We start from the raw sequence: 13173 nt of genomic DNA, 5'->3' as shown, positions 1-13173 counted from the left end.
CCAAGACGGCTTTTGATAGTTTGATTTAGTTTCTGTCCACTTTGAATGAAGTGTGTTTTATGAATATTAAAAGTAGTTATAATTTACATGGAGTCTGGTGGGTTTGGTGATGGTGATTTCATGTTAAACAAAAAGGATGACGCTGAACATTTGTTCTGTAGTATTACAGATGTTCCTCTTGCTTAGTGTTTGATTGACAGGTTGACTGATTTAGTGATTGAGTGTCTCCTTTTCTAATTGGCTGGTTGTCCTCTGCAGGAAGCGCTGGCACTTCAGTGATGTTCAACCGTAACGGCGACGCCCCCGGGCGCTACGATCTGTTCCAGTACCAGTGGAACAACATCTCCGGGCCGGGGTACCGCGTCATCGGACAGTGGACCGAGACGCTGCAGCTCAATGTGAGTTCACTCTACCGGATAATCTTATCATCTTATTATCATACCTATGTGGTCAACAAAGAGACAAAAAAATTTATGGAGAAATTGCATTATTTTTTTTTATTTAAAAACATCACATTTTCCAATACAAACACCTAAGTCTTCCACAAAGGTGGGGCACATTTGCACAGGTGCAATATTACCCCCCCAGATTTCGGTACCCAAGCCTACAAGTGAATGTTTGAATTCTGTAGTGAAGGTGAAGTCAGAATTTGTTGGAAATCCTCCCAGCTATTCCACTCAGAGGCTTGTGTTCCTTTTCCAGTTTCCAAAACTACTTTACGCTCCAAAGCAAAGTGATGTTGAATTATTAACCAGAGTTATTGTTCAGCAACAGATTTTTTCGGAGAACTTGGGCTAAGTCTCTGTGTTTTCTCTGGAGATTTACATTTCCCCAATGGAGGATCTGACAGGTTTCTGCTGTGGACGGGAGTGGTTGTCTGATCCCAGAAAGCGTTTACACAGAGATCAAACTGCAAAGAAGCTGCAGTCATATTATGGGATGTATGCAGAATCCTGCACAGTTAAAAGACTAAATAAACCACTGAGTCCAGTCAGTTCCCATCCTGACAGAACACTAAAAAATGAAGTCATGAAGAAGATGTGGATGTTTCAACAAGTCAGACCTGCTCAGTTCTTTCAGGGAATGATTGTAGAGATTTACTACGAATATGTTTAGGACATTTCCTCTTTAACCCAAACAGGGCCAGATACAGGGCCAGATACAGAGCCAGATAAAGGGCCAAACAGGGCCAGATACAGGGCCAGATACAGGGCCAGATAAAGGGCCAAACAGGGCCAGATACAGGGCCAGATACAGGGCCAGATAAAGGACCAGATACAGGGCCAGATACAGGGCCAGATACAGGACCAAACAGGGCCAGATACAGGACCAGATACAGGGCCAGATACAGGGCCAGATACAGGGCCAGATACAGGGCCAGATACAGGGCCAGATAAAGGGCCAGATACAGGGCCAGATACAGGGCCAGATACAGGGCCAAACAGGGCCAGATACAGGACCAGATACAGGGCCAGATACAGGGCCAGATACAGGACCAAACAGGGCCAGATACAGGGCCAGATACAGAGCCAGATAAAGGGCCAAACAGGGCCAGATACAGGGCCAGATACAGAGCCAGATAAAGGGCCAAACAGGGCCAGATACAGGGCCAGATACAGGGCCAGATAAAGGACCAGATACAGGGCCAGATACAGGGCCAGATACAGGACCAAACAGGGCCAGATACAGGACCAGATACAGGGCCAGATACAGGGCCAGATACAGGGCCAGATACAGGGCCAGATACAGGGCCAAACAGGGCCAGATACAGGACCAGATACAGGACCAGATACAGGGCCAGATACAGGACCAAACAGGGCCAGATACAGGGCCAGATACAGGGCCAGATAAAGGGCCAAACAGGGCCAGATACAGGGCCAGATAAAGGACCAGATACAGGGCCAGATACAGGGCCAGATACAGGACCAAACAGGGCCAGATACAGGGCCAGATACAGGGCCAGATAAAGGGCCAAACAGGGCCAGATACAGGGCCAGATACAGGACCAAACAGGGCCAGATACAGGACCAGATACAGGACCAAACATGGCCAGATACAGGGCCAGATACAGGGCCAGATACAGGACCAAACAGGACCACATACAGGGCCAGGTACAGGACCAGATACAGGACCAGATACAGGGCCAGATACAGGACCAGATACAGGGCCAGATACAGGACCAGATACAGGGCCAGACACAGGACCAGACACAGGACCAGACACAGGACCAGATACAGGGCCAGATACAGGGCCAGATACAGGACCAGATACAGGACCATGCAGGACCAGATACAGGCACAGATACAAGGCCAGATACAGGACCAAACAGGGCCAGATACAGGGCCAGATACAGGGCCAGATAAAGGGCCAAACAGGGCCAGATACAGGGCCAGATACAGGGCCAGATAAAGGACCAGATACAGGGCCAGATACAGGGCCAGATACAGGACCAAACAGGGCAAGATACAGGACCAGATACAGGACCAAACATGGCCAGATACAGGGCCAGATACAGGGCCAGATACAAGGCCAAACAGGACCACATACAGGGCCAGATACAGGGCCAGATACAGGGCCAGGTACAGGACCAGATACAGGACCAGATACAGGGCCAGATACAGGACCAGATACAGGGCCAGATACAGGACCAGACACAGGGCCAGACACAGGACCAGACACAGGACCAGACACAGGACCAGACACCGGAACAGATACAGGGACAGGTACAGGGACAGGTACAGGGACAGATACAGGACCAGATACAGGACCAGGTACAGGGCCAGATACAGGGCCAGATACAGGGCCAGATACAGGACCAGATACAGGACCATGCAGGACCAGATACAGGCACAGATACATGGCCAGATACAGGACCAGATACAGGACCAGGGACAGATAGAGGGACAGATACAGGACCAGATACAGGGACAGATACAGGGACAGGTACAGGACCAGATACAGGGCCAGATACAGGGCCAGATACAGGACCAGATACAGGACCAGGGACAGATAGAGGGACAGATACAGGACCAGATACAGGGACAGATACAGGGACAGGTACAGGTACAGGACCAGATACAGGGACAGATACAGGGACAGATACAGGACCAGATACAGGGACAGATACAGGACCAGATACAGGGCCAGATACAGGGACAGATACAGGACCAAACAGGACCAGATACAGGGACAGATACAGGACCAGATACAGGGACAGATACAGGACCAGATACAGGACCAGATACAGGACCAGATACAGGACCAGATACAGGGCCAGATACAGTGACAGATACAGTGACAGATACAGTGACAGATACAGTGACAGATACAGGACCAAACAGGACCAGATACAGGGACAGGTACAGGGACAGATACAGGGACAGATACAGGACCAAACAGGACCAGATGCAGGGACAGGTACACGGACAGGTACAGGGAGAGATACAGGGACAGGTACAGGGAGAGATACAGGGACAGGTACAGGACCAAACAGCACCAGATACAGGGACAGGTACAGGACCAGATACAGGACCAGATACAGGACCAGATACAGGGCCAGATACAGGGCCAGATACAGGACCAAACAGGACCAGACACAGGGCCAGACACAGGACCAGATACAGGGCCAGATACAGGGCCAGATACAGGGACAGATACAGGACCAGATACAGGGACAGATACAGGGACAGATACAGAGACAGGTACAGGGCCAGATACAGGACCAAACAGGGTAGTCTAACTCTACAGCAGTACATTCCCACTCCGTTCTCTTTAGGGAAACAACAACAAACTTCAAAGTAAGGAGCTACACGCTGAAAATGTCTTGGTTCTTTCAGGGAATGATTGTAGAGATTGACTTAAATAGCTCATGTTTCTTTATTGTGTCAACAGTTAACTCCACATCCAATATTAAATGAAGATTTCTTTTGCGGGGTGCAAATGTTCCACCAAAATAAGTTCCTTCCTGAGACTATTTAGCAGAGGAACCGTCACTGTGTCTGGAGCTTAGCACCGCCCTGATTGGTTTAAAGAAATGCAAACAACCCAGAGAGTTTTTTTTTTTCTCCCGTCCCAGAATGCATCTGTGGTGTGTAGCCAGACGTTATGTGGAGATATGAAGGGCTGTGAGGGAGATCAAGGTTAAATGTTATCACTGCTAATGAGGCTCAGCACCCGACAGAATCTCTCTCCAGCTTCCAGACATGAAAGATGAGCGGAGGCAGCATTTCTGAGCCGCTCGCTGCTGCTGGGTCCGAATCACCTTTAATTGTCAGGCCCATTCAACTGGAGACGTTTCCCCGTTTGGAAAATTGGTTTGATATTTTTAATGTCTGAAAAACAGAAGCTGAAGATGCAGTAAAGAGGTTGTTTTCTGCAGCAACATTACTAAAAGAGCCCCAAATGCAGCTTAAGAAAATTGGAATTTGTGTAATTTTGGGAATATTGTGTTTTCTCTGCGAGAAAATGAGATGTGAAGTATTAATGTCTGAATATACTGCTTCACTTTCTCAATCAAAACAGGAAAAGAAAAGAGTGCCAGTGTGTTTGAAATGCCTCAGGTTGTGTGTTTGTACACGTGCGTCCATATGTATGTACAGTAAATATATATACATACAAATATATATATATAGATACATATCAGGCCCGTAGCCTAGTGGAAGGGGGGGGTTCTATTTTCAAAAAGTGGACCTTTTTTTTCACACATGCACACGCAGACACACCACACACAGACACACACACACACACACACACACACACACACACACACACACACACACACACACTCACACACTCACACTCTAGAACCCACCAGAACCATCAACCATCAACACATAGTATATATTAAAACTAATAAAAGGAAATCATTTCCAACTTTCTTTTACTGAACAAATTGAACATGGAGTTGAATATAAAAGAGCAGTTTTCTTTCAACAAACACAATGAATCTCTGAGTGTCTTTCACCATGTGTTTATTGCGTCGGTTGATATTTAAATGACGATATAACGATTTATTGTGCAGCCTCCAAATAAAGCCACAAAAAGTATTTAAAAAAGCAACAAAAATGTCAAATAAAAGCAACAACACTATTTAAAAAAAATGCGACAAAAAATATATTTTTTTAATGCCTCAAAATTGGCTGAAAAAGTGACGAAAATGTATTAAAAAAAAGTGCCTAAAGCATCAAAAGTGAAAGTGACAAAAACTTTGGAAAAAGCTAAATGGATCGTGAACATAAATGATATGCGGGCCGGATCATAATCTGCGAGGGGCCAGCTTTGGCCCTCAGGCCTTATGTTTGAAACATATGATATAGACTGACAGGCTGGGACTTGTTGGAACATGAGATCATGAGATTTCTCTCCCTTTCTGTCAGTTTCTGTCTTTCTCATCGTCTGCTCTTCCAGTGACCTTTCATCTTTTTAAGTGAAGCTGAAACCATGGCGACAGCTTCTGTCGCTCCTGGTTACAGAGCAAAAAGAAAAATAGGTTTCCCTCCGTCTGAGAGTCTGATCTCATTCACAGTTTTATATTATTACATATATTCACACACAACCAGTATTAGCAAGGGACTCCATGGGATTTAGAAATTAGCTCCGTGTCTGCACGGGATAAGTGACTGAGTCTGGATTTCACTCAGATTCATAATTACATATACATTATCACGACTACAACTATACAGGTTCCCGGGACTATTTTCACACACACACACACACACACACACACACACACACACACACACACACACACACACAATCTCTCACACTATCACACACACACTAAGGGCCCTATTTTAACGATCTGAAACGCAAGTATCAAACGTGAAACGCAAGTAGCTTTGTGGGCAGATCTCGGCTGCTGTTGCTATGATACCGGCGGGATAAATGACTCTTGCGCCCGACGCAAATCTAAAATGGGTTGGTCTGAAGTAGCTAGGTGTGGTTTGGGCGTAACGTGCAATAAACCAATCAGAGCGTCATCTCACATTCCCTTTAAGAGCAGGCGCACTTGTTCCATGGCGGATTGCTATTATGACGGTGGATTGGCCTGGTGCACGCCAGCGGGAGCTGTCTGAGATGCGGCAAAATAATAAATGCCCGTCTTGACCGGGTGGTGATGTTGCTGCTCCTCTCAGGTTGCTGCAGCCATGGAGCGTGGGCCTCCAAACGCACCACCTGCTCCTGTTGTGCCCTTTCCTCCTCCCCCCACTCCATCTCCATCCACCCGCTCCACCAGGAGCACATTGCCAGCCCCGGACCAGATCCCGCCGGAGTGTCCAATCCCACCGTAGTTCAACATCACGTCTCCTTAAGTCCTCTAATATTTCCTCATTTAGGACTGTACTGTAAAGTGCCTCCTGACCGATCCAAACACCTGAAGCGCATTTTCAGTAATATTTTTCCTTGTAATTATGTATGGTTTGCAAAAATGGGAACTGCTGCGTCCTTGTAGATGCACACGCTACATTATGGCTAAGCATGTGTCACAGGGTGGAAGTTGATTTTATTTGAGCATGCTTTTATTGGATTTGCTGTGGTTTTACTATTTGCTGTGTTTTTATCTTTTATATTGCATGCTTTTATTTTGAAATGTGTGGTGTGTGTTTTTAATGTTGGTTTTACTTCCGCCAGTGAACATTTTAGTAATTAGGACTTAATGACTCGCACCTGGGACCTAGAGATGGGATTGACTGGTTTTTAGGTATAAAAAGGGCAGAACAGCAACGGAGAGGAGTAAGGAAAAACATGAAGAAGATGGAGGACACTGAGAGCGAAGAAGCACATGATGGAGGACACTGAGAGTGAAGAAGTACAAGAGACCAACAGGAGAACATGAAGGAGGACATGGAGAGAATGAGAGCACCACAGATGGAGTGGAACAGACAGAGAAGCAGACAGAGAGGAGTGGAAGGAGAGACCCAGAGAAACTCAAACACCGATCACTAGCGGTAACAGAGGGAGAAGGTCAAACTTCTCCCTTCCGCGTAAGTCTCTTTCTAAGACCGGTTTTTGGTGTTTGAATTGTTTGAAGCGGAGGCACTTTTAAAGGACCTTTGACTGGCCTAGAGTTCTCTTCTACAGGTTATGTCCCAGGAGAGGAGCCAAACGGCAAAGAAGCTGGTCGCCAACGGAGACCTGTGGACATTCTAGTCTCTCACTCCTGTTCTGTTGGACTATTTTTAGCTTGATTTTAGTTGGTTGTGTTTTAGTTTTTAAATTCTTTTAAGGAGGAATTTTTTATATTTTACTTCCACGTGCTCCCCCCCCCCCACCCCACCCCCCCGCTTACACATGCGCCCCTAAAATAGCATCTGAATAACGTGCTACTGACTTTAGACTAGCAGTGGACTTTAGACCAGGTTTTTCCTGGTCAGTGGCAGAATTGTTTTCTGAAACTGTAAAATAGCACCAGGGAACGTTTGGGCCTGAACACGCCTCCTCTTTTCACTGAACCGCCCCCGGGAGCGCAAATACATTCCCTAATTTACCGACATGCGTCTGTGGAGGGAAAAGTCGCTTGTGTCGGGTGCAAAATAGGAATCATACATGCGTCGGTGTACAAAGGCAATTGTGGTGGTGCAAGATAGGGCCCACTATCTCACACACACAATCTCACACACACACACACACACACACAGATCATGTATGTCAGCGTGGTACATTAGGATAATTGATCCATACGTAATGACTCTGTTAACAGCAGCAAGTTCACACAGAGGTTACTAATCTCCTGAATATGCTGATTACTCTCCTGTTCTCCTTCATCTCACACTGCCTCAGAAAGGCTCCTCTTCATCTCACTCTGCCTCAGGCTCCTCTTCATCTCACACTGCCTCAGAAAGGCTCCTCTTCATCTCACTCCGCCTCAGAAAGGCTCCTCTTCATCTCACTCTGCCTCAGGCTCCTCTTCATCTCACACTGCCTCAGAAAGGCTCCTCTTCATCTCACTCCGCCTCAGAAAGGCTCCTCTTCATCTCACTCTGCCTCAGGCTCCTCTTCATCTCACACTGCCTCAGAAAGGCTCCTCTTCATCTCACTCTGCCTCAGGCTCCTCTTCATCTCACACTGCCTCAGAAAGGCTCCTCTTCATCTCTCTCCGCCTCAGAAAGGCTCCTCTTCATCTCACACTGCCTCAGAAAGGCTCCTCTTCATCTCACTCTGCCTCAGGCTCCTCTTCATCTCACACTGCCTCAGAAAGGCTCCTCTTCATCTCACTCTGCCTCAGGCTCCTCTTCATCTCACACTGCCTCAGAAAGGCTCCTCTTCATCTCTCTCTGCCTCAGAAAGGCTCCTCTTCATCTCTCTCCGCCTCAGAAAGGCTCCTCTTCATCTCACACTGCCTCAGACAGGCTCCTCTTCATCTCTCTCTGCCTCAGAAAGGCTCCTCTTCATCTCACTCTGCCTCAGACTCCTCTTCATCTCACACTGCCTCAGAAAGGCTCCTCTTCATCTCTCTCCGCCTCAGAAAGGCTCCTCTTCATCTCACTCTGCCTCAGGCTCCTCTTCATCTCACACTGCCTCAGAAAGGCTCCTCTTCATCTCACTCTGCCTCAGGCTCCTCTTCATCTCACACTGCCTCAGAAAGGCTCCTCTTCATCTCTCTCTGCCTCAGAAAGGCTCCTCTTCATCTCTCTCCGCCTCAGAAAGGCTCCTCTTCATCTCACTCTGCCTCAGGCTCCTCTTCATCTCACACTGCCTCAGAAAGGCTCCTCTTCATCTCACTCCGCCTCAGAAAGGCTCCTCTTCATCTCACTCTACCTCAGAAAGGAGTCTACGTGTTCGTTAGCTAAGGTTAGAGTAAGGTTAGTGTAAGGTTTAGGTGCAGCATATAAGCCAAGTGAATGTAACTAAAAGACTTTTCTCAGATCTAATGACTGTAGATGGACTTCTTTAGCTTTAAGTTTGGTCTTTCTGTGTTGTCTGCTCTAGCTTTTTCAAATCATTTTAGACCCAGATATGGAGATAACGGTCCAAAATGATGTGAAAAAGAGACACAAACTGACTACAAAGAGACATAAAAAAACACAGATTGAAAAACGTATCAAAACGTATCAAGACAGAGACAGAGCAAGGGAGAAAGAGACCGAGAGAGAGAGACAAACCGAGAGAGACAGAGAGAGAGGGGGAGAGAGACACACAGAGAGAGAGAGAGAGAGACAGACAGACAGAGAGAGACCGAGAGAGGGTGAGAGAGAGGGAGAGAAGCGATAATGGGAGCCCTAATAGCTCCAGCTCAGCCACATCTGGCTCACGGCAGCCATCGAGGTGAATAATTTAGTGTTGTGAGGAAGCAGAGGCATGGCGGCGAATACAGAACACATCAGCTAGATCACATGGCTGTCTCTGTGGAGCAGCGCTGGAATGGAACGAAGTACATGTACTCCAGTACTCTACTTGAGTCCAAATGTTGAGCTAATTGTACTTTACTTGAGTCTTTTCTTTTCATGCCACTTTCTACTTCTACTCCGCTACATTTCAGAGAGAAATATTGGACTTTTTACTCCATTACATTACTCTGACAGTCAAGTCACAATTTACAGTATTTACAACTCACTGTCAATCAAATCAGTTACAACCATTTAGGCCATATAGGGATTAATTTCCTCTTTCCATTCAATTAATCAAGTTAATCAGGATCCACAGGCACCACCTGTGTGTGTGTGTGTGTGTGTGTGTGTGTGTGTGTGTGTGTGTAAGTGTAAGTGTAAGTGTAAACTGGACATTTTCAGCGTGTAGCTCGAAGGTTGTTGTTGTTTCCTGAAGAGAACGGAGTTCGAGAACAGAACCACTCAGAGAGAGGAAGCTGTCAGGGTTTATAATACTGAGCTTTTCTAACGTGCATAAATCTAAAAAAAATAGCAGTTTTGTGTAAAGTATGTTCCAGGAAGAACTTGTTCCCATCAGTTACTTAGACACAAAACTTGGGAGGAAAGGGTCCAGGCTGAAAAGTACCATACTTGCCCTTTAAGAGTGGCGTTGCCCTGATGAAATGATGCAGTTGATCCTAATCAGTGTGTTTGGCTGACTTTTTAATGAGCATACCGAATGCTAATTCAAATGGGACGTATGCTCAGAGGTGTAATTGTTTCCGTGCTGTGTGTTTGTCATGCAAACTTGTTAACATTATTTTGTTGAAGCATGAGAGACGCGGTCACCACGGTGATACTTGTCTGATTAGTGTTCTTTTCATTTGGTTCCCGTCACTCAGGCGGGTGCACGGGGCCCAGCGGGGAGCCGAGGGGATTCATTTACTCTTTCCTTTCAATTAATCAATTTAATCAGGATCCACAGGTGTGTGTGGGTGTGTGTGTGGGTGTGTGTGTGTGTGTGTGTGTGTGTGTGTGTGTGCGCACGTCTGTTTTGATTGTGTGGGTGTGTGTGTGCTCCTACGCGTACGTCGTGAGTCTTTGCTCTGAACTGGGCTTTAAAGTGATGGAGGGATGAACCAACGGCAGCTATTGATTAATCTTTCTACTTTCTGTTAAATCTCACAGCCAGGTCAATATGCTCCTCCATTTAGCATATGAAACATATTCAAATGTGTCACGTTAGAAACAATCTGAACTACACAGAACTGACAGTGTCAGCCTGGTCATAGAATGACTCACAACTTCACAAATCCAGAAGGATTTCAGACTGGAGGTAGAAATGGGATTCAAAACGCCAGGAGCAATGTTGGCTCAGTCATTTAAATGGAAACTCTGTCTGTTGGAGCGGTCAGGAACTCACTCGGGTCTTTAGAAGAGGTGTCAGAGCTGGCGGAGAGATCCGGGTGAGAAGGTCTACGTGTCTGAACAAAAGTCCTTCTCTCATCCAGCTGAAGATCAGTGGAGCAGCTGATTATTTCCAGACCCCCGGCACACAGGATGGCTGACCCTTATACCTAACCCGTCAACAAAGAATGGACGTTTCAGGGACACACGGGACAACAACGGGACATGAACCCCGGTCTCCTGGTGATCAAAGTGAAATGCTTCCTCTGGACACTAGAGTTGGGGGTGAGAACCGGTTGTCCAGGCAGCAATTTGTGCGGTCCTAAACTTTAACGTGAAGAAAAGAAATGAAGTAAAAGAGAGTGCAACATGCGCGACAGGAGATGTATGGAGGAGGGAAGATATTGTTCTTTCCCTTCTCCACAGAGTTGGCCGGCCAACTGCCTTTGGGAGCGAGGAAGATTAGAGTTTGCCTTTTTGTTGCCGTGGCCAAATACAAATCCCAGCCTTGGGCTGACTCAGGCTGTTAGTTCGATGCAGCTTTTCATCCCCAACTCTCCCAGGTTATCAGCAGCCCGCGGAGAGTCTGCTTGATAGTGGGTGGCGATAACATCCACTGTCATTTCTTTACCTTTTTCTCCAGCGTGGCCCCCAGCAGCTGACGCCAAAGACTGATTCACGTTGGCCTTTGTAGATAATCTGTTTGAGGATGTCCTTAGCACTGCGTAATTGATCTCCTCGGGTCACACAGAAGCATTTTGAAATCCTTCCAAGTCATTTCAAACCCTTTAAACAGAAACCAGCTATCTGCCAAAATAATCAACATCAATACACAATAATAACAGGGTTTTTTTTGGCTGGCGTCCGTCACTGGAGCGCCTTCCAAAAGTCTGGGCAAAGTTTCAAGAAAGACCTGGAACTGTTGGGAGGACGTGAGCTGATTCTCTGAGACTTTTTATTGTTTAGCTCATTGCCCATTTCACTAATAACCACGGATACAAATCTTAAAAACAACGACGCTGATGGCAGTTACGATCTGGAACAGGGGTGTCAAACTCAGTTTCACTAAAGGCCACACTGGAAAATAAGAATCACATTAAGATAAGATGATAATAAAACTAAAATATATTTGCAGTCTTTTCAGTTACAGTTCCGACAACATAAAGCCCTAAAAAAGTCAGCAAAATTGTAATTTTCTGGTAAGATACTTGTACTTTTAATCCAGTATTGCTTTCAAGTACTTTATACAAGACTGAAAAACCATCGTCTGCTTCCCCATTAAAGTTACAAACGGGAGAAACCTCGGTGCCTTGCTCATGGACTTCTCAGTGTGGGAAACTCCTCCAGTTTTCAAGTCAAGTCAACTTTACTGTCAATTCTCTGAAAATATGTGCCAGGCATACAAAGGAATCTAAAATGTGTTTCTCTCAGACCCATGGTATACTTTTCTTCCTTCTAAATAGGGCAAAAGTGAAACAGAACCAAACAGTATAGACAACTAAAGAAATGGAAAATTTGCAATATGAAGGAACAATATAAAATGAAATGTAATGAAAGGGAAAAAATATCCAGTGTTGCAGAGTGACGGGCCAACACTTCGCTTCCACTATAATCCTTTAAGCTGTTTACAGAGGACGTCAGCTCTACAACCATAAAAACTGGACAGTCTTCTATTTCTATGGTTTATGTGAGGTGTGTGCTGCTCTTTTACACAGAAATGGATCATAAAAAACAAACATAACTTAATGTGCGTGCTAGAAAAAGATACCTTGTGCTGTCTACTAAATAAAGTTGATGCATGTGAAACAAAAACCATGTGTGTTATCAATTATTTAGTTTGAAACAAAAGTATGTATGTACAGTATACTGTGTCTGGAAAATGATATGAACCAATCCTAAGATAAAATGAGCACAGAAAATAAACGTGAGTGCAAGAGGTTACCACAGAGCGCTGAGTAAAAGTGGAAACTCCAGATAACTACGATGTCCAGTGGGTGCAGAGCTATGATCCAGGTGGAATTTATCCATATCGACGTTGCACTAATAGAGTATTCATTACACATTAGCAGCAGTTGAGCTGCCGAATCAATGAGCCCTTTGCTTCAGGAAGGAGCCGAGAACCCAGCAGCGCTGCCCTCTGACAGATCCAACCTCCGCTGTAAATCGGAGACAGCACAACCCCCCCACAGGCCCTTTCTTCCACACGCCACTGACAACTTTCAAGTTTTACCCTCTTTAACCCTTGGGTTGTCCTCCTGTTGACCATTTTCAGTTTTTTTTGGGGTCAAAATTTTAAATCAACAGGCAGCTTGGGTAGCTCACCTGGTAGAGCGTGCGACTCATGTACAGAGGCTCTGTGCTCCGGCTGTCCTATTAAATAAAGGCCTCTTTTTAAACACTTTTGTCACTTTCCCCCTGATGTTTTTGACACTTTCTTCAACATTTTTGTCCCTTTTCCTGA

The 13173-nt window shown here is 45.9% G+C and overlaps 1 protein-coding gene across 2 annotated transcripts in view; it reads left to right on the top strand.

Annotated features, from left to right (window-relative positions):
- The window catches only part of grm7 (glutamate metabotropic receptor 7), a 184445-nt gene that overhangs the window by 138594 nt on the left and 32678 nt on the right, over nt 1–13173 (top strand). For both annotated transcript variants that reach the window (XM_028575992.1, XM_028575993.1), the window contains exon 7: nt 259–398. In XM_028575992.1, the coding sequence (XP_028431793.1) occupies nt 259–398 (140 nt within the window). The remainder of the gene's footprint in view (nt 1–258; nt 399–13173) is intronic.

The sequence above is a fragment of the Perca flavescens genome, chromosome 4 (genome assembly GCF_004354835.1).
Source record: "Perca flavescens isolate YP-PL-M2 chromosome 4, PFLA_1.0, whole genome shotgun sequence".
Classification (NCBI taxonomy): Eukaryota; Metazoa; Chordata; class Actinopteri; order Perciformes; family Percidae; genus Perca; species Perca flavescens.
Note: the sequence above shows the minus strand (reverse complement) of the source record. Positions and strands in the feature narration are given on the sequence as shown.